This window comes from Rhinichthys klamathensis, unplaced genomic scaffold (genome assembly GCF_029890125.1).
Source record: "Rhinichthys klamathensis goyatoka isolate OS25496 unplaced genomic scaffold, OSU_Roscu_1.1 h1tg000396l_1, whole genome shotgun sequence".
Classification (NCBI taxonomy): Eukaryota; Metazoa; Chordata; class Actinopteri; order Cypriniformes; family Leuciscidae; genus Rhinichthys; species Rhinichthys klamathensis.
The window spans coordinates 689,619-712,874 of NW_026606898.1; the positions used below are offsets into that span (position 1 = coordinate 689,619).

Genomic DNA, 23,256 nt, shown 5'->3' on the forward strand with positions numbered 1-23,256 from the left:
ATTATCAAGTCGTGTTTCTTTGCATTTCACGCCCTCCATTTACATTTGTTTTAATGTTCTGTTCAGCAAATAGAACTTCACATTTGCATAATGGAGTCATTATAGCTGAATGTATTTTTTATAATATCTCTCAGACTGATTGTGCATTGTCTTTTTCTCGGCAGACGGGACATTTAGCCATGGAGACGTTGTTGTCGTTGACGTCAAAGAGAGCGGGGGATTGGTTTAAAGAAGAACTCCGGCTTCTGGGAGGCCTGGACCACATTGTAGATAAAGGTCTTCTGCTTTTACAGTGTATTTGCTGAAGTGACCTGTATAGTATTAATGATCTGTTTAAAATTCATTTAAAATCGAAGATCAGAGAGATGTTAATTTTGTATTAAGTGATGGCCATCCCTTTTGCCTGAGTTTAAGATGCATGCATTTTTTAATAAGATGCTTTTAACCTTGAGTTTATGTGCGTGTGTGTTTCCTTAGTTAAAGAGTGTGTGGAGAACCTGAGCCGAGAGGATGATAAGGAGAACCTTGTGGCGTCATTGTGGGGGGCTGAGAGATGTCTTCGTGTTCTAGAAAGTGTAAGTCTGATACTCATCCGCACTTTTGAGTTGTGATTCTTGGACATTCATTTTTATTGTTTCGTGCAACCAGGTGCAGTATCCACCTTATTTTGCAATGTTGAAGTAAGCTATTTTTTGTGAATGTGTGAGACATTCCATAAGAAATTCCAGTTTGCAATATCAAGCAGCATAATGGATAGTTTTGTACAACTAAAAATAACTGGAAGGGAATGACACCAGAAGCCTCACACATTCAAGTTACAAATGGCCGTGCCCAACCCAGTCATATTTAAAAATAAGGTGGAAGATGTTCCCTGAATAAGTTAGATCAAGTAGATCCAGGCTGTTTCTCCTTGAACCACAAACCCCATTAACATAGATTTCAATTAAAAGTCAAGTACATTAAAGCATTAACAGAATAAAATGATATATGCTGTCACATGGTTTTTACAATAAGACATTTTCCGTGACTTTCCAAAGATGTGGTCTTGTGATCTACACTACAGTTCAAAAGTTTGGGGTTAGTTTTTTGTTTTTGAAATAAATTAATACTTTTATTCAGCAGTCATGCATTAAATTGATCAAAAGTGACAGTAAATGGATTTATAATGTTAAAAAAGTGCTGTTTTTTTTAGTAATGATGCTGAAAATTCAGCTTTGCATCACAGGAATAAATTACATTTTTAAAATGGCTATATTCAAATAGAAAAGTTATTTTAAATTGCAATAGTACTTCAAAATATTGCCTTTTTTTTTTTTTTTTTTTACTACAAATTTGATCAAATATATTCAGCCTTGGTGAACATAAGAGACTTATTGCAAAAACGTTTTTTAAAAAAAATCTTTACCAACCTCAACATTTTTACAATGTTACTTTGACAATTTTAGGGGATTTTGTTTTAAAATGTATACATATTTTGTATATATTCACTTGATACAGGTAACCGTTCACAATCCAGAAAACCAGGCCTACCTGATCGCGTACAAGGACTCTCAGCTCATAGTGTCTTCAGCAAAGTAAGTGCCTCCAAAATAAATGCAGTTGTTAAGCAGTCTAGCTGTGGTTTTACAGTAATGTAGCAGTACTCTTGTCATGTTTTCTGTTTTAGCAGTACTCTGATTGAACTGACTCCTGGTGCTCTTCAGTCAGGCAGGGTGCAGGTTAACCGTGGACTTTGTGCTAGTTTTGCTCATTACAGCAGACAGCCTCCAGACTCATTAACAACCCCAATAGCTACAGGGACACTTTATCAACAGCACCAGCTGCCAAGGCCATAAGCACAGAGCTGCTGTGCCAGAGAACACCCTCTGATACAGCTCAAGCCATGCTGACATTTCTTAAAGAGACCAATCATTTCAAACATTAATACGAGTTGCATACTGTCTCAAGTGTCCAACTTAAGAGCACTTAAAAGGATAGTTAGTCCATAAATGAGTTGTCATTTACTCCCTCATGTCATCCCAAACAATGCATATACACGCTGCATACAATGAAAGTTTACAAATATCAGGAGAGGTCAAGCACTGTAAAGCTAGTTCATCTGGATCTGACATCACACAACTTCATGCTCAATATTAGAATATGAACTGATAGTAGTCAGATTATGATTAAAAAACTGCTGTTCGGTCTATTCCTCATACACAGCTATAGCTTCAGAAGACTTTGGATCTACTTTCACATTTTCTTTACAGTGTAAACCTCTATGGAGTTACATGGCAGCAAATTTGCTTAAACCGCAAAAGAAAAGAAAAATCCATTATTTCTTTCCAAAAGTATTGTATTAGAAACCCAATTGCAGCAGTTAATGGCCAGGGTAATATAATACAAAGTATATTGTACATGTTTACATATAGTGTACGTAATGTACGTTACATTTTATGAAGATATATATTAAAAATATATTTGCCGAATGCGGAATGCTTTATTACATTCTATGAAAAGGGTCATCCTAGCGCATGAGTCACATTAACTACTTTTATGATTATACCTTTCTCCATATGCGTTATGAATTTTTTTTTTTTTTTTTTTTGCTGGCCTTGGGTTCAGAAATCACTATTTTGAATTGATATTTTTATCTCCATTATGCCCAGCATGTAATTGTCACAACACTTTTTGTGCTGCAGACATGAATGATACCTCAAAGTGCTCATACTCTCTAAGCAATCAAAATTCTTGCCTGGAACTGGAAGATGATAAAACGGGTAACAATTTATATAGACTTACATTGAAAGAGGGAAGCAAAGCCATATCTACAGACCATAATGTCAAAGAGATGTGAAGGCTCTTTTGATTTGGGCCAGTAAGAATTTACACGATAGCAAACACCCCAGCAACCAGATAGCAACACACTAAAAACAACTCAAAAAACTGCCATGAAGCAACGCCCTGGCATGCGATTTTTACATGGGCAAGTACCACTCACATTTTCAGATTTCAGTTTGTATATTGAGAGTAAAGCATATTTAAAGGGTTTACCCTCATGTTGTTCCAACCCCGTAGGACTTTCGTTCATTTTCGGAACACAAATTAATATATTTTTTAGTGATATCAGAGCTGTCTCACTCCTTCATAGGCTGCAAGGTAATTGATATCTGCCAGCCCAGAAAAGTTAGTAAAGACATCGTTAAAATAGTCCAAGTCAAGTGACTACAGTGGCTCAAACTTAAGTTTATCAAGCGACGAGAATACTTTTTGTGCAAAAAACCCCCTAAAATAACGACTTTACTCAACCATCTCTTCTCTTCCATGTCATTCTCCTAAGCTGTTGACGTAGAGTAACAGCGCAGCCATCTGGGTTGTACGTCAGAACGTAGGCTCACTATTGGCCGACGTGGTCGTGTGTGATGCTGGCCTATAGTGAGCCTACGTTCTGACGTACAACCCAGAAGCGCTGCGCTGTTACACTACGTGAACTCACTCAGAGGCCCACAGGGAAGAAAATGAATAGTTGTATAAAGTCTTTTTTTTTTATTTTTTTTTTATAAGTATTCTCGTCGCTTGATAAACGTAAGGTTGAGCCACTGTAGTCACTTGGACTATTTTAAAGATGTCTTTACTAACTTTTCTGGGCTGTCAGATATCAATTACCTTGCAGCCTATGAAGGAGTGAGCCAGCTCTCAGATTTCATCAAAAATATCTTAATTTGTGTTCCCGAAGATGAACGAAAGTCTTACGGGGTTGGAACAACATGAGGGTGAGTAATTACTGACAGAATTTTCATTTTTGGGTGAACTAATAATATAATATACCTTTATTTAACCAGAAGAAAACTCGTTGAGATTAAAAATCTCTTTTCCAAGAGTGTCCTGGCCAAGACAGGTAGCAGCACAAATAACAAAGTTGCAGACATAAAAAACATATATATATATAACATATAATAACATAGATAACATATAGCATAAACATAAAACATAGAAGCAAGGATCATCCAAATAATTAATCATAACAACTACAGCCAGGATGTGTAGCCTCTATATCATTTAAAAGTAATTTAAAAGCAGCCAGTGAAACTGGTTCCTGAAGATTTAAGACATTTTGCAGTTGATTCCATGCGCTGGGGGCCGCATACATAAACGACCCTTTTCCCATTTCAGTCCGGACATGAGGGATGGACAACAACAATAAGTCCTCAGAACGAAGACAATATTGTCCTGTGCCTTTCTTTTTAATATACGATTGAAGGTATGGGGGAAGCAGACCAAGAATACCTTTATAAATAAGAATATGCCAGTGATTATGCCTACGGGTGGACAATGCCGACCAACCAACACGATCATACAGAGAGCAATGATGGGTAAGTGCTCTAAAGTTTGTGATGAACCTAAGGGCTCCATGGTAAACAGTATCCAACAATTTCAAGCATTGAATGGATGCATGCATGTATATAACATCACCGTAGTCCAGCACTGACATGAAAGTGGCAGCAACAAGCCTTCTTTTTGCCTCAAAGGAGAAACATGACTTGTTTCTAAAATAAAAACCCAGTCTTAACTTCAGTTTTTTCACCAACTGCTGGATGTGAGGTTTAAAAGAGAGAGAATCATCAATTAGAATACCAAGGTATTTGTATTGGGATACAGTCTCAATCTCGAAGCCCTGAGAAGTCGTAATGGATGGAAGGTTTTGTAGCTTAGATTTCGCATTGGAAAACATAAGTTGTTTTCAACATAACTAACCCTTTAAGCATCTCTTATGGTAAATCTAGCTCATACTTGTCTGCTTGAGGCAGTCTGGCCTCTCTTCCACTGCTAATGTAATTATGAGCTGATGGCCCAGCTCTCTAGATGAGGTCAGACCCTTCAAAGAGTGCAAAGCGAACTAAACACGGGTGCTCAGGACTATGAAGAGGATCTGGATGAGTCAACAAAGTCTGCTCACACACACACACACACACACTTTTGGAAGAGCTCGTTCAGCTGGCTCTAATTCAATTAAGAGAGTACGGCAGGCCTGCATTAATAATGATCCCACTAATATATGAGTACATGAACCTCTACCTCCATTTCCCATCTCGCTCGCTAATGACCTCACATTATGCTAAGCGCATTAGTGGGATTTTGCACGAAGCTGGTCATACTGTAACACTTGTGCTTTGGTTGCTGACTGCCTCTCTGTTGCTATCACACACACACACACACACACACACACACACACACACACACACACACACACACACACACACACACACACACACACACACACACACCTTGGGGGCTAATAGAGAGAAAGAGCTAAGTTTCCCCCCTCTAGAGAAAGCTAGTGCAGCTTGTGTTAGTGTCTGCTGACCTTGGCTGTGGTGTAAATGTGATCCATTAGGATGCTGCAGGCTGTTTTTCCATCTCGAGTGTTACTCTGAATGGCCATTATTTGAATGCTGATGGAGCACTTGTAGGACCAGATTTAGAGTTAGAGTTAAAATGTTCTAATGTGATGTCACTTTGTACATTAAGAGGCTTTTGATGCACTGTGAAAGACTGTAAATTATGATTTCATTTATCAAGAGCAGTTATTTTTGTCCTTAAAGTAAAATATGAAGTTTGCTAGGGTCCTTAAATTAGTTTCTTAGCTGTTTTTTTGCTGCAGGACACAGATTTTGTCCTTCACAGAGCCAGGTTTTAAAGGGGCCATGAAACTCCCTGTTTCAGCTCTAGTTAGTTCTCACCACAGTTTTGAAAAATGCTACAAAAGTGGTCGTGGAAAGCTGCGGAGTGGTGTGTCAAGAGGGGAGACAGACAACAGAACAACGTCTTCTGATTCAGACGGTTTTATTTCGCTCTCATTGAGTTAAAAGCGTCAAAGGCTCCGACAAATGCATGCGGCAATTAACAATTACATACAACAAAATCAACACAAATATTATACATGGTACATATATCCTTTGACTGCTTTAATTTAAATCAAAAGTACACAAATGAACGTGCTATTGCATTTTTAATAACTTTTGAGACACAAATGAGTTATTTTTCAATTTTAATTTGTTTTATGTTATTTTATTCAAGCCGTCATCATGTTAAGGAGCTCTAAAGTACTTTACACTCAAGGTGCAGATGAATCCAATTTTGGAGACTCTTGGTTAAATGGAAGAATTTGTGCCTTGCAGAAACTCTCAAAGCAAAACACTCACTTGTGACCCATGAATGCATCTCTCACTCTAACTACGTGAGCATCTACGTCTCACAGCATCTGTCATAGGAAAGCATCACGTGCTGTTGTGAATAATCAAGAGAACTGCCATCAGACACACAGTCTTATGAATACTTATGAGACACAGAAGTCATGAATGTACTATAAGTGTTAAAAAATATATCCTGTGACATTCACACAAAGATTTTAAATCCTGAAGACTAATAAATAGTGCAACAATTTACCAGTTTTCTCCTACAATTAAAATCAACAGATGCTAACGTTGTCTTTTATTATGTGCAACACACACACACACACAATGAGTATGTTGCTCTGTTAAAATGCATTGTAGTATTTCATGACCCTGTAAACGCATTGAATGTAGGCATGTTTATGGTTTTTGAGAAAGAGGGTGTGTCATGCAACCAATCCATGTTGGCATGTCTAATTTAACTAACTTCTACCAAATGACAAATTAATTTGTGCCAAAATACCGCAGAGTTTTATTGGATCCACAATTTTTTTTGTTTTATCCTCCATTTTACAGGATAAGGCTCTTTATTTTACTATCCTAGCTATGCACAATTATATGGTTAGCTGCATTTTATTATTTGCATTTATCAGAACAGGTCTGTGACCCACTCGTTGAGAGCCAATACCTTAAATTAATTTGCACAGTGTAATTTTTGGTTCTCTTGTTGTTCTGAACCACATATGACTGACTGACTTTTGTGGAACACAAAAAGAAATATTTTGAAGAATGTTCATGCTGTGCTTCATACACTGAAATTTAATTTAAAAAAAAACACACCATAAAAACTATTTGACGTGCACTACATATACCAAGACTTTAGAAGATATTTAACTTTTGTGTGAGAAAATTAGTGAACTGTCCTTTTAAGATGTTTTTGATTATCAAAACATGACATCTTTGACTTTGTGTTTTTAGGGCCTTATGGCACTGTGAGGAGATGATCCAGAGGTACAGTCGAGAGGTGAACAGAGGCCTGTGCTCGTCGGGCACACCGCTACCCTACTGCAGCAACAGCAATGTGGGGAAAGCCGTAGAAGACTGTATGCGAGCCATCATTGGAGTCCTGTTAAATCTCACACATGATAACGGTAAGTACAAAGACCAGAATGTTTAACAAAACCAATTTTCCAATTTGACTGTGAAGGAATATATTCCAAACTCTAAATGGCAAAGCATACCTGCGTAAGGGTATGCGTACATATGCAATGCAAATTTCGTCCTTACAACAGTATGTGCATACTGAACGCATGCAGCTCGATTTTTCTTACCGCGTCAATGTTGTATGCTTAGATTAGTTGGTCCACAAGGAGGCAATACTGGCCTGTTGTTTTACAGTCGAAAAAGAAACGGAGGTGGAACAAAAATACTTTTAAAGGTAGACGGCTGAGTTGAAGAGCGCTTCTGTGAGGGGGTTGAGATGGCTGCATCTCCAGTTAAAGTAAAACTTCAGGAGAGAAATGGCGCAGACTCTGGACAAAGTTGAAACTTTATTGTGCATGTTTATGCACGTCATCAAATGGAGTATACTTTGAAAGGCTATGAGTTTGACTGCGCATATGCTAGCGTTCAGTTCACGTCAAAATGTAAAGAATACTTTTTGGCTTTAGTCAAGAATTTGGAAGCTTTCCCACAGCAGCTCGATAGCATTGTGCAAATGCGTTTTTGACCGATGAATTTTTTCTTTTACTGCTGTAATGTGTTGTCACTGACAGAGGTTCTCCAGCACACAGATCTAACTAATTAGTAATGAAATACATTATTGGTTACTAGGGGTGGGCGCTATTCCAGTATCAACGTGACTACCGGTATTATGTTGTACCATGATATGGATTTTGCGATACCGAGAATACTGTTAGATATTCATAAATTCAAATTTTTCAGTTACATTGTTTTGTTAAATTTGGTACTCTTTACAGCTCTTAACACTAGGCCTACTAATGACGATACAAAATCGAGGCTGAACTGAACGTTTAACCTTTTTCTCTGTGTCCAACTCGCGTAATGCACATGCATTAATAATCAAACACAGAGAGCATGGAAACAGTCCAGTGTTTCCCACACAGACTAATTCGTTGCGGGTGCACCACAGAATCAACACCGGTCGCTACATAATGCGTTTCGTTATTCATTTATTTTTTTACGCTATTAAAAACACGCAGTGTATTCGTTCCGTCTCTCTGTCTCTGTCACTCACGCGTCTCTCGCGCACACACACACACAGCGTCTGTCTATGAGGCGCCGGATTGGACAAAAGCGAAGCGAACTCCGCGAGCGACAGAGAGTGTGTCTGAGCATTAGTAAATTGATACATAGTAATATATAATTATTATATAAGAGGTATATGAATTAACAGGATGTAGCCTACTTCTCTCTTTTGGTCAGTATACAAAAACTTCTCGGTTAACATAATGTTGTCTTAAATTAAGCCTAAGTGTCAATCCTCTCTGAAATCACACTATTTCATTTTTAATGATTATAATGTATTCAATAAACCAAACTCCAGTGTTTCTCATATTACGAAATTAACGAAGGAATTATTTTGACTCCCGCAAAATAAAAAGTGGAAAGAGATAGCAAGTGAATTCAGGCCTACCTCATGTTGCACGTTTGCACTTTTTGAGAAAAACAATGGCACAATAAAAAAAGATTTTTCAGGTCTATGTCTAATTAAATCCCTCACCTTTTTCTAGTTATATGGTTAAAATACATATTTTGCCTATAATTTAACTAAGGTGTACTAAAATGTGATTCCAATTTTTTTTCTTTTTTTCTCATATTGCAATATAATATCGATATCGTCCGGACAGTGAAAAATATCGTTATTTGAATTTTTGCTCATATCGCCCACCCCTATCAATTAGTCATTACAGGCTTATGTTGCTGCTTTTAGTTAGTTACTCCCTAACTGTAATATGTGCTGGAAGCTGAACAATCAGGCAACTGGGCTGCAGTAACTGTCTCATTACATTATGCCTAATAGAACGTTTGTTATTCTGCTTTTGAAAGGCTTAAAGTCAATAAGAGTCTTTTGGCTTCCTTGCATGGCTTTTGTTCGATGTCCCAAATGGATTTATGTTAGCAGTGCTGCTTTGGCTAGCTGCTCTCTAGTATTGCTGCCAAACCCTTTAGCATAATGCAGGAGTACCCGGTCATAAGCCAAATGTGAGCAGCTTGGAGAACAACAGTCAGAGAAAATCCCTGATTAACTAACTTTGAACTCGTATATGCAGCAGCCATTGAGTGCGTTTTCTATCTGTCTGTAGAATGGGGCAGCACAAAGACAGGGGAGCAGGAGGAGTTAATCATCACAGCGCTGAACTGTGTGCTCAGGGTCCCACAGTACCTGCCGCAGGAGCAGAGGTTCGATATCAGAGTCCTGGTGAGTACACAGCTCTACTAATATCAGTCAGTGTCAGTATACATTCAGTGAGGATCAGCAGTGTCCACTAGTTCCAGAGTGCTTTCAAATGTTACAATTGAAAAATCCATACTGTGGTCAGATTGGTAATAAAGGCTATGTGCTGGTTCAGATATATACAATGCTTATTTGTGAGGATTATGCTGGTAATTATAAAACCCTTGGCTCAACCAAAAAAAAAAAAAAACCTTATGCATAATTTTCTTTTTGTCATGGCAACTTCAAATGAGATTGTTCAACCAACAAAATATATTGAGTTAGAGGAACTTCATAATTTGTAACAAACTAATTTAAGTTGATTACTAAAAAAAAAGTCGCTCCAACTACACGAGTTGTAGCCCTGGAACCAGTTCATCTTATCTATTTCAGTTACAATCCACACCTATCATAGCACATGCTTAGTGTAACTTATTTAGCATGTACTGTAGATTTAATGAACAAATAAGATAATACTTGTCACTGGCATTATCACATGTATTGCTGTAATGTAGTGTTTACCTTCATTTAGTCTTCTCAGTTGTAAGTAACCACAACAAAAAATGTCAAACGTAACCGCATTAAACACTAACAGGTCTTTCTCTTCTATAAAAAAACAGTACAGTAAGTTCAACATTTAATGCTCCTTATCCAGTCCCATGCAAAGCATCCTGGGAACTAGAAATCCACTCTATGCAGTTTCCCTAACCCAAGTTATCAAGACAATTTCATTGTTACTACAACTTTCTTTTCTTTTTTTTTTCTTTCTCAATTATAGCAGAAATCTGAGTTTATATTAGACACAATATTAGGTTAATTTAATGATCAACATTGTCAACAGAACGCAACAATTTTTTTTGCAACTTTTAACTAAATCAATTATAATTTTTAATTTGCAGTCATGCATTTATTTAAGTTGTGGTAACAGGTCCCCTGAATTCTTAGTGTGGTTATTATTGTTCATTGATTGTAATGCGTTAATACACTCCTTCCATAAGGAACAAATTAATTTGTTACTTAAACTGCTAGGCAGATACTTTTTTTGTGAACATTAAGTTATAATGCAAATAAATCACTGATTAATTTGTTTTCCAAGTTTTGTTAAATTACTTGTTACTTAAAATAGCAACAAACTTAGGAAACTAATTAATTGGCAAAGATTGAGCATTTTAGTGCAACATATATATGTTCATAATCTTTGCTGTTTATTACTATGCATTGTTCTATTTATTGCAGGTCTGGATCGATTACAATTTTTAAATAATCAAATTTCTGTGGTTAACTACAGTTTATTGCATTTAACATTTAACGTTTGTAATCATAAATATATTTACACATTGAATCCCCATATTAACTTTGAGTGCATTTAAAATAATATTTGTAAAATGGATTTTTTTTAACTAAGTACTACCAAGGCTATATTTTGTCAATACGAATACAATAAATGGTATATATTTTTTAAATAATTTAAACATGTAAAAAATAATGTTTAATAAAATGTTTATATTTGCCCAACCCTATCTTTTATGCATTTGTGCAAACCAGTTGTGTGTGACATTACTGTTAAAGTGAAACCAGGTTTTGTGTTTGTTTCATTGTGTGTGTGTGTAGGGTCTGGGCTTGCTCATTAATCTGGTGGAGTACAGCGCAAGGAACAGACACTGTCTAGTGGAGCTGCAGATGGAGGGAAGTGATGTCTGGGACTCCATGTGTGTGTCTGACAAAGAGGAGTTGCAGACTGAGAGATCTCTCGGTGCCATTGCTGCTTTGGTGAAGGTATAAACACACAGACATACAGAAAAACGAATGATTTATGCTGGAATTTTCATTAATGCATGTGTGGATTAATAGAAATGTAAAGATGTAATAGTATAGCATTACTAATTTCAGTTATTTTAAATCTTTTGAAACTGTTTACCATTTTTTTTTGCCCATCACTAATTGGTTCACTAACGAAACATCAGTAATTATTTTTCCTCTGTTTCTGCATGACTAGCTTTTCCTTCAGAGAGAGCATGCGGCCATTTTGGCAGAGGCGGAGACAGATGACTTCATCAACGATGCGCCAAAGCCCCAATTGGATCAGAGCGGAGAATGGAAAGAAACCAATGAAGAGATTCAGTGGGTGGCTTCAGAGAACAACAACCAAGGACAACAGGACAAGAAGAAAGAGGAGGAGGATGAGGAACTTGATCTCAACAAAGGTAGACACTCACTATAACTTGAGACTAGCCAAATGCAGTTTTTCTTTTTGCCATGGCAGGCAAATGTACAACTTGTAACGAGTGGAAATAAGGTGTGGCCCCTTTAAGAGCTGTGCGCTCCCTGTTGAACTGTCGGCAGTATTGTATGTGCCTTGGGCCTCGAACACCCCTTTTACTGTCTATGCGAACACCCTATGTATGTAGGTAATTTCTGTTTGATGCTAATTTTTATCTTATTTTGTTTATTAAGTAACGATGTGGACGGTAGAACGTGTGACAGACAGTTAGGCTACACGAGTTCGATTTGGGAATAAAGTGCGTCTGTGTGTCTGTCTGGCCTCTGCATGCAATAACTTCAGTTGTGAGCTATCCCTAATCTTCCTGAAGCAACGCGTTACAAACTGTACTAGGCCTACAGTTTCATTGCGGGGACACCACCTTCACCTGCCGTCATGTCTGCCATCATGTCTCGCTTTCGGGTTAAACTTTCCGCGACTGCGCAACTGGGTTATAGGTTGCCAGGTTGAGGTGACAAATGGGTTGAAATTGTAAATGGTCTGTGGATTGTGTGAATATAGTGCATTTAATACAATCTGGCAACTGGTCAACATCAGACAAACATATTGGTCCGATTATTCATAAAGGAGTTTGGGCCATGCAAATTACGGGAGTTTCCCGGGAAAAATAACAAACCAGGGGGGGGTCCGGGAGATAGGGCTAAAAACGGGAGAAACCCGGGGAAAACGGGAGTGTTGACAGGTATGGGTTAATAACACATGGGTACCGAGTTGACTGTTCTCTGGGATGTTTTCATGCTAATCGAATGTACCCAGTTTTAGCTCGAACCACTGATTAGCTTATAACGCTAGTATATAGGGCATAGAGTAAGTAAAAAGAAATCGCCAGTTAATACCACTAACATGGCTCAAAATAGCTCCACACTAACACAGTAGCATAATGAGGGTCCCTACATGCAAACCGAAGCATTGAGAACTTTGTATGTGTACACTGAGCACATTAGAGAAGCACTGAACGCAACAGAGAAAATAAATAAATAAAAATAAGTTTAAAAAACTGAACGCAACAGAGACTAGTGCTTCCACAGGATACACACTGAAGAGATGGCGGATTATTCAACCGACGAATATGAATGAATGAATGAATGAATGAAAATGCTTGAGCTATGTTTTTGGTAGAAATATTGAAAGTATAGGGCCCCTTCCCTTGTAGTTAGTCACCCATATATTTTAATAAACAGTTATAATTCATGCATTTCCATGTAATTAGATTTCACAAACGTAATTCCGATCGACCAGCTCACTTAGCACGGCTTTCGTGGTTCGACTGGTCGAGACTGTTTTCCAAAGATGGCTCCTGCCTGTATACGCGAAGTGTATTGTCTTTATAAAGTATCTTCTTATTAAACTGTCTGTACACTTACAAAGTTCTCAATGCTTCGGTTTGCAGGTAGGGACCCTCATCTTGCTACCGTGTTAGTGTGGAGCAATTTTGAACCTTGTTAGTGGTATTAACTAGCGATTTCTTTTTACTTATTCTATGCCCTATATACTAGCGTTATAGGCTATTCAGTAGGGGTGTAACGATACACAAAATTGACGGTTCGGTTTTCCCACGGTTTTGACGTCTCGGTTCGATTCGGTTCGGTTTAGAAAGCTAAAATTGCTTCTTTTTTTTCCTTTTCTTTTTTAAACAGTGGTTTAACGAAAAAATTGTCTTTGTCTTTAAATGAATTCAATTACAATTAAACGTTTCACAAGGATTAAAAAGAAATCTGCTAAATCTGTAAACTATATAGGGAGCCGCACATTAACATTAAAGGTTGTAGCCTAGACTTTTAACCTAAATTCAGATGCTATTTATTTTTTAGATATAATAATCAACACACAACACATTGTATGAAAACATGTAAACTGAACATAAGGCAGTTTTTGCATTAACTTGTGTTTTACTCTAATTTGTTATTGAAATATAATACTTTACACAGTTGTCATTTTCATGAAAGATATTTTAAACATACATTAAATAATCAAGATATCATTAACAGGTTAAGTAAAATTAAAAAAAGTAAAAAAGGCTAACATGGTGCATTTATTTAGTGCAAGAGTTCATTTATAGGAACCATTTATAGGAAGTTGTGGACACTGAATCACTTGCCTGTTGAGGTAAATATAATGCTAGTGACAAGCTATGCTGTTTTATTGACGTTTCCGCTGCTGAAACACTGATTGAGCGATTACACGAGTTATGATGCCTTTCAGTAAGTATACTGCATCTTTCAACATACCTTCAGGTGTCCATTCCGTAACTGAGGAAGAGATTATCGCGTTTACCCGCGCGCCGCGTTGCCGTTTGAAATGAGGAGCTTAGTAGGCATAGAGCGATCTGTCACGCCACATCAAAGAGCGCCAAAACGCCATTTATTGTTTGAATTTCGTATCAAATAGACAAATTTGAAAGATTACACCTTGCTTATTATCGAAAGTAACAAAACACGGAGCTTGTTATTTGGTGTTAATGGTGGTTAGCTACAAAACTGAATTCGTTGTGTACTGTACACAAGACATGAGGTCCATTGAGCCGGGCTGGGCGGGGCCGGGGTAGCAGGGGGCGCGGAGGGGCGTGTTCGGTACGCAATGAGAGTATCGCGATTCGAATCGTGTGTTCTGTATCGCGGTTTTTCGGTTCGGTTCGAATATCGTTACACCCCTACTATTCAGTGGTTCAAGCTAAACCTGGGTACATTCGATTAGCATGAAAACATCCCAGAGAACAGTCGACTTGGTACCCATGTGTTATTAACCCCTAGATTAATTTAGGACTGGGCGATATGGCCAAAAAAAATTATCACGATAATTTTTTTATATCAGTCGATATCGATAATTATCACGATAAACGTCAAATCTTTATTTCTTTCAAGTTTAAAGGCAGATTTTTGCTGTAGAAACCAGAGAGTTAATTGGGGTTTTAAACTACTCTTTATTGTCAGAACATATCATGACAAACACTTGCCAAACACGAGAACATTTGCCAAATCTGAGTTAGAACATTCAAACGTGTCATTTTTCCTTAACAAAATAAATATCTTAATAGAAAAAAAATATTTCTTAGTTTCTGCATGTGCTAATTTTTATTTGGTAAAATGTAATATTCTGACTGTTTGAGTTTTATTAAAATTAACCATTGGTCATCCAGCATCATGCATTTAGATCATGATAAACCGTAAACACAGATAAAACCGGGCATAGCCTATAGCACCTCACTATCATGGCAATGTTACTTTATGGTTTCTATGGTATTTGTATGAAAAACTGTAGCCTAAATACATTATTAATTAATGTTATTATATTCCATTAGTCCTTACATTGTCTACATTAATAATATAATACAATTCAATATGTATATCCCACATTTCATAGTGCAGTTAATATTAGTAGGCTAACGTTACAGTAAATCCGTGGTAAATGATGGGAATTTGTAGACGGAAAAGCCTTCTGACTGTATCGTTGCGCAGTGTCTCTCCTGTTCGTCAGCGCTGTTTCATCTGCCTTTAAACTGGTTTAAATCACTGAGACATTTGTGTTCTTTGCTGAATTCAAGCACTTCTCACTGGATCTCGTGACTGAGGCCGATCAGAGTAAACTCATCTGCTCTAGTGAGCTCGCGCTGCGCTGCCGGTTGGACTTTGAGGCGAGCGGATAAACAGTCTGTGAGGCGCGCGCGGTTCAAATGAGTCTCGTTCCGCTTTTGGCACATAAACATTATCGAACATTTATCGAACTCTTGATATCGTTTTATCGAGAAAAAATATATCGCGATAACTATCGTTATCAGTTTATCGCCCAGCCCTAGGTTCATTTTGCGCCGGAATTCTCCTTTAATGTGCGTGCACATGCATGTCAGTGATTTCTAAGGGTCTCTACATGCAAACCGAAGCATTGAGAACTTTGTATGTGTACAGACAGTTTAATAAGAAGATACTTTGATCTTCTTATTAAAGAGGAAATTTATATTACATTTGAGAGCACCAACTGAACCTTCTCAGGTCCATTTAGCTTCTTTTCCAATTTTTCTGATGTTAATGTAATAGTTTTCTGTATGTTACAATACAAAACTAGTCTAATGCAGAGATAACATTATGTAATAATCATCTGTAGTTATTGAGTGCAGCTTCAGAGATAAAGGTGCTTGTGCAAGACCTTTGTGTATATTCAGCCTTAAAGGAGAATTCCGGTCAATTTTAACATTGAGCTCATTTTTTGGTAAATTTGGAGTGCTGTCAGTACAGAGAACAACGACAAAAATCGGTGTTTCCTACACTGTGTTATCCTCTTTTTAAAATTTACACCCTGTTGACGTAAATGGGGCAAGTTTTAAACCTGCTTTTAGCCTCTTAACATCCTTGATGTGTCATTACAAGTGCACAGCCATGTGAGTGATTTTATTCAGATTGAACACAGTGAATCTGACTGCAGTAGATGTGAAAGATATGAATAAAATTGATGTTTATTCAGCCAACTCACATACCTGTATTTACTTCTGTTTTCGGACGAAGTCCACAGTAGTTGATTGTCGAGTTCGTGCGTGCGATCATTGGTAACTAAGCAACAGTGGAGAACTCGACAATCAACTACTGTGGACTTCAACCGAAAACAGGAAGTAAATACAGTCGAGAGATTTCTGTATTTTGTGTCTGGAAAAAATCTCAGATGACGCAAAAATCGTCATTTAGCGTTATCGGAGGCTTTTTTGGCTTGAGACTACAGCCAGTAGTAGGAGCTAGTTCCACATTTCGTAGGGCAGTGAAGCAAGTGCATTCTGGGAGTTGTTGTATTTCATCCACATGAGCCAAAAATACATTTTCTGGCTTTTCTCAGTCTAGAAGGCACTGACTTCTAAAATAATTTCTCATTTCTACTACACAAATGACCCAATTTAAATACACTTTCATCTTTCCAGCGGTGAAGTATCCCTTTAAGAGACTGATTCAACTTTCACCCAACTCCATGTGGACATGCTTGTTTTGTTTTATTCTCAAAAAGAACATGTGAAACAATATAAACACAACCATTATATGAAGATATGTTATATGTTTATGTACATTCTCTACTTTTTGATTAGCCTTTTTCATTTGCTCTACGTGAGCTTAAATGCTTTGGTTCTATACTTATTGTTTATGTGCATTGCTTCTAAATGTTTTCAAGAACTAAATCAATCAAAAAAGGTATATTGTATGCTGCTTGTGCATATAATTATAATCTTGTTCTGAAATGAAAAAAAAAATCTAAGTGAATAAAAAATAACTTCACACCATCTTTCTCATTAAACTTAATTTAAAAAAATAGAATATTCCTTTATTATGAGCTCAAATATTAGAAAAAGTCTTAACCCTTTGTAAATAAATATGCAACATCTGTATATGTTTTGAAGTTATTTTGAGTAATATGTCATGTGATTTTTGTCTCCAGCTCTTCAGCATGCTGGCAAGCACATGGAGGACAGTATTGTGGCGTCATACACTGCACTGCTTTTGGGCTGTCTGTGCCAGGGGAGCCCTGTAAGTAAAACACTCACGTACCTCAATGTTTTCCATTTTGTATCTCTAATGCATGGTTTGTATCTGTGTCTTCTCAGAATCTACATTTTCCTCAAAGTATAAAGAATATAATTTATTATTAATGTCAGGTATGCATTTAGCTATGCAAGACTACAAACTTTCGTCTAGAGACCCTTTCTGTCCTCTACAAGTGGTCTCTTGTGCCCTCAGTCACTTTAAGGTCAGAACAAACCCAGGCTGGACCAATATAAGCATAGCATTTATTGGTGCAGAGCTTTTGCTGTTCAAATTCCTTTGCAAGGTTTGAGGGTTGTTTGTCTAAATTGCAGTTTTCAAGTTTCAAGGCAGTTATCAGAAGAAAGCCCCTGAGTTGTGTTTGCCAGTATTAATGGCTTTATTTTCAGGACGTTAATAGGTGGGCTGTTGAATTGTCTGTAATGGACTCCTTTGTTTCTCTTTCACACCACACTGTTGCTTTCTGACTGACACACACGGCCATTATCTGTCTCGCCAATAAACACTGCCCAGACGCAGACACAAAACGAGATGGGATTTATACTCGTAGTTCACCCACTTTTCCTTTTGGATGCATGTTTGCACACTTTGAAGGTCAAGTTTGATTCTGTTTTTGAAAAACAAAGCAAATTGACTCGAAGTAGGATTTCTTTTGTAAGGTACATCATCCTGTTGGCACTTTAGATTTATGTTAGGAGGCGTCCAAGTTTGTGTTTGTGTTTTTGAAGAACGAGTACTATGGAGACTTTTGGAGCGTACTGAAAAAATGATGGCCAGAGATGCAGTGCTGCTGCTTTGATCAACAGAGACTTGCTTTAAAAATCTCCAGACTCTTTCAGCACTGGCCTGCAGTGTACTGTAACCTCGCAGGAGGAACAGGCTGCTAATTCTGTTTCTCTTTCAGATGAATGTGACTACTGTGAGGGAGAACCTGCCAAAAGGGGATTTTTCGGTCATGACAGAGATGCTGAAGAAGTTCTTGAATTTCATGAACCTTACAGTAAGTACACAAGTGATTGACCAGTATCATATTCTCAATGGGCGATGCAGGGTTGCTGACATTTTCGTGATAATTTCAGTAGTCGATACCATACCAGCAAAATGTCTCAATTCGCAAAAACAATTTCAATATCACTGCTATTATGTTAAAAGAGTGCTAAAGGGATGACGCAATTTTGTAGGCCGACCCGGAAGTCACCATCACCCGGTACCCTGGTTTGGATTTTTGCTGTGATGACGTTTAGTGTCCATGACAAACTCTTTAGTAGTACCATTTTCAGGCATTTAACCAAAGACCCATTGACTTTGGGACAGTGGGACCAGAAGGTCAAAAATCCCAACTCATTCCTGCAGTGCTCTATAGACCAATTTTCAGTTGGTAAACATGGTGACGTTTTTCTGTGGGCGGAGCTTAGATGGTGGCAGAACGATCCCTCTGGCTGCTTCCCTAACGTTAGTATGCAAGTTTTGTTAGCTTGTTTTTAACAATGACTGGAGAAAATCCGATTTTATCTTAATGTGCAAGGTCAGTCACTGTCCAGGACCGCGATTTTTATTTGCAAAAGTTAATTTTAACGGACGGAACCAGATTGGCTGATCTGTAGCCGTTACACGCTCACTCAATGCATGGACGATCTGACAGGATTAACGTTACCTCGGTTGGGTGGCCTGACTTCTACACCTACCTTATAGAGAAACCGAGCGTAAAGAGAAACTGAGGGCATATACATCTTTAGATGCCTATAACTATGTGATGAATGGTCACGTACAAGACTTGTGTGGTACGATCCGCAGTTCTGCCTAGCCAGAGCCAAGAAGACGACAATGTAAAGAGTGACATTACGGTGCAATTTTAATGATGTGAATATTTTCTAGAAATAAAAATTCCAGATACAGCATATTCATTTTTCATTGATTCTAGCACCCAACAACACAACAAGATGACATTTAATAATAATAACAATAATTTAAGCTCCTTATTATGTAGCCGAATCTGTGCTGGTTTGTATTAGGGATGTGCACGAATATTCGAATTTTCGAATATTCAATCTGTAATTATTATTCGAAAAATAAAATACTATTCGAATTTTACTACATTGCTTTGCTGGCCGTAAATGCAGTGAATCCATGATAAATCCCAAGCACTAACTCGCAGTTATAATTAAATGCACAGGGTGGCGCTGTGGGGTGTGTTAACAAGTTGTGTGTATTTGATCACATAATGTTGTCGTCTGCCTCGCGAAGTTTGGAATTGCTTGAAAATGATCTTACTAAATGGAATTACTTTTGATCGAATTAATTAATTAATCTGAGTTATAATATCAACACAATGAGAAATCACATGAAATCCAAACAGTCGAATGAGGAAAGACAGCTGTCCATCACTGCATTCACGACTGCAGGTAAGCGCAGCTGGACCCCGCGTGATCCGAAATGATAACTTATCTTATAGCAAAAAGATTTTGAGACATATACTTCCTTTAGGTTTCGTTGAGGGAGACAGGTTTAAGAACAGAAAACGCAAAGTGCTGTTAGAAACTTAGAACACCGTTATCTTTGTGTCTGTCAGCTAGGGATGGGCATTCGATTAAATTTTCTTAGTCGATCGTCGGGAGAATTAACGATCGACTATCGATTAATCATTAATATTTTTTATATATTAAAATTAATTATTTATTTAACTTTTTATAAATTAAAAATGCAATGAAAATACAAAAATACAGCGTGTTTTTCCTCGATGAGATCTTTATTACAAGATAATCAACTTGCGGCAGTTAAACTGGACATTCGGCTAAACTTGAAATATGCGCTGCGGTGCTCTAAAAAGCAACAAAACCTGCAGCTGCGAGTTGGCGTCCTCAAACAGAGACCCGATCGTTTGTTCCAAAATAATAATAAAAAAAATCATGTTAAACAATAACTTAACCAAAAACATAATAATACTCAATGTAACTCAAAACTATCCAAGGTACGAAGTCGAGAAAGAGTGTGAGAGAGATTAGCCTACCTAGCAACAAATTAGGCTACTTAACAAAGCCTCAAAAAAAATATCTATTAACTCACATAAAACTTCTGCACCAGTCTACTGATTTTTGTTGAGAAAGATAAGCATGTTGATGACATGGACTGGGCCTGGGGTCAGACGCGACCGCAACATGGTGACCGTCAAGCCTCGTTTATACTTTTGCCTGGCTCTGCAGCGTGAGTCTCCGCAAACGGACGAGGCGTTTATACTCCACGCGCTCGCCTGTAAAACGCCGAATACCGCAATGACGTCATTTTTGCCTCGCGCACCTTTGCTCGTGCTTGTGCGGACGCGTCGAGGTCGAGTGTAAACAAACTCTTCAGTCCAGCCGCCGAAAACACCCGCTCTGAGGGGACTGACGTTGCCGGGATGCACAGGTACCTCTGCGCTAACTTGACCAGCCCGGGAAACAACTTATTCCGTTCACTTTCCACCCGTCTGCAGTGGTGCAATCCAGCGGTTCATTGCTTCAAGGCTCACATTACGCAACGCAACCATATTACATTTACATTTAGTCATTTAGCAGACGATTTTATCCAAAGCGACTTACAACTGAGGACTAAACCAAGCGAGTCATCGTGAAGAGGCAAAAGCAACGCAAGAAGTGCTCAAAATACAAAGTTCAGACATAGCTCGGAGTAGCATAAGCCAGGCAAGCGAGGATTTAGAGGAAAGGATTTTTTTTTTTTTTTGTTTTATCGATAACAAATTAACATGATCGACGAAATTCTTAATGATCAATTATCGATCGTCGATTAATAATGCCCATCCCTACTGTCAGCGCATCGCCTTTTCTCACTCGAGCATAAATTGCTGGCGGCGCCCCTGCATGTGGATATTGTTTTTCTCAATAAAAACGTGAAACAATATAAACACGATAATCATATGCTGACTCGTGTGTGTGTGTACGTTCTGTACTATATCTGGCGCAATCTGCTTTATTAGGCGTTTTTTTCCCGTTCGTGCTGCTTAAGCATGCTTTTATTAATGCTTTTGTTTTTTATATTTTTTGTTTACACATAGGCCTACTGTTTAATGTTTTCAACTAAAAGAAAACTTTAACATATATTGTAAGCTTGTTGTGTATATTGCCTAATTGTAAGCTTGTTCAGAAATGGTGACAAAAACGTGAAAAAAAATTTAACTTAAAAAATAACGTCTTTTTCGTTAAAAGTCATTTAAATAAACGAATATTCGAATATTCGATTTTTATGAGCCCGAATATTCGAATGCAATATTTTTGAAAAATGCCCATCCCTAGTTTGTATTGGCTGCCTGCAGTTTTCCCTTCGTTTTGCCTCCAGCTAGCGCCGTGACGTAACTGTGACGTCGGCTCGAAATTGGTCTATTGTATGATTTTGAAATGATAATCAGCATATCTAAAATCTAAGTATGGTAACACCCTACAATATGGTTCCATTTGTTAACATTAGTTAATGTATTAACTAACATGAACTAACAATGAGCAATACATTTGCTACAGTATTTCTTAAACTGTGTTAATGTTAGTTAAAGCTGCAGTCCGTAGCTTTTTTGGGGTTAAAAATTATCCAAAATACATATTTGAGAAAATGCATAACCAGCCTGTGTTCAAAACTATCTGCTTGCCTTAGCTCGATTCAAAGCGGTAAGCTTGTAATAATGTTTTTAACTCCAGTGGTACTGGTGGATTTCCGCGGGAGATTCGAGCATGTCTTTGCGGCATTACGTCACATCTGTACACATAAAGGAGTCTCGGCTAGTAGGCTATATTGCGTGTGAGGATGTTTGAGGTGGAGATTTATAGCCTTTTCTCACAGCACTTGATATAATTAATCTTATCAATTTGATGGCGGATCCAGAAAGGTTCAAACGACAATCACCAGTGCCAACAGATTCACCCGTTGTAAAATGCAAAAAACTTAGTTCGGACTTCGGAGCGGCTACATAAAAAAAGAGAGACTGCAACCGTCCCATGTGAAAACAAGGATACATATCGGAAGGACATTACATGTAGTCACGCAATGCTGACGTTGTTAACATGAACAATTTGAGAACAAAGTATAATTTGCACGGTTTTGCGTGATATGACAACTTATAAGCGATTGTTAGATTTAATCAGCGCGATTTACTGCAATGTCAGAACCAGAACAAAAGTGGATGTTTCTTACTAGTTCAGATGACATTTTCCGGTGAAAATTCTTATGTTGGTCATACTTCCAAAAAGAATAATCTGTGATTCTGAATGCCAGCACAGTGATTGACAGCTGCACACTCTCAAACATTGTGTTCATCCGCGCTGTGCCGTGTCGAGGGTGTTGAAGTACAACTCACGTAAAGTTGATAATTCCGTGAATGACTGCAATTGCAGATTTCGAACAGAGATGGAGACAAAGAGGAAAAGCTGCGGACTGCAGCTTTAATAAAAATACTGTTGTTTATTGTTTGTTCATGTTAGTTCACAGTGCTTTTACTAATGTTAACAAATACAACTTTTGATTTTAATAATGTATTAGTAAATGTTGAAATTAAAATGAACTAAGATTAATAAATGCTCTAGAAGTATTGTTCTTTCGGTAACGCTTCCTTTTACAGTACAATACTTGCGTGTACTTACAGTGTACTTACCTAGAAAGTACTGGCTAATATAAGGTAAGTACATGGGTTAGGGGTAGGTTCAGGGTTAGTACCTAGTTATTACCCAGTAATTGTAATTACTATAATAAGTACATAGTATGTACATGGGTAACAGGACTGTAAAAAGGAAGCGTTACCGTTCATTCTTAGTTCATATTAACTAGTCAAGTTAAGTCACCTTTATTTATATAGCGCTTTTTACAATACAGATT

At 37.7% G+C, this 23,256-nt stretch overlaps 1 protein-coding gene across 1 annotated transcript in view; it reads left to right on the forward strand.

The window, feature by feature from the left end:
• waplb (WAPL cohesin release factor b) overlaps nucleotides 1-23,256 on the forward strand; it is a 79,269-nt gene that overhangs the window by 54,576 nt on the left and 1,437 nt on the right. Inside the window, exons 11-19 of the mRNA XM_056234503.1 lie at nucleotides 165-276; nucleotides 478-575; nucleotides 1,498-1,574; nucleotides 7,131-7,303; nucleotides 9,479-9,594; nucleotides 11,221-11,385; nucleotides 11,606-11,813; nucleotides 17,300-17,388; nucleotides 18,308-18,403. Of these exons, the coding sequence (XP_056090478.1) occupies nucleotides 165-276; nucleotides 478-575; nucleotides 1,498-1,574; nucleotides 7,131-7,303; nucleotides 9,479-9,594; nucleotides 11,221-11,385; nucleotides 11,606-11,813; nucleotides 17,300-17,388; nucleotides 18,308-18,403 (1,134 nt within the window). The remainder of the gene's footprint in view (nucleotides 1-164; nucleotides 277-477; nucleotides 576-1,497; nucleotides 1,575-7,130; nucleotides 7,304-9,478; nucleotides 9,595-11,220; nucleotides 11,386-11,605; nucleotides 11,814-17,299; nucleotides 17,389-18,307; nucleotides 18,404-23,256) is intronic.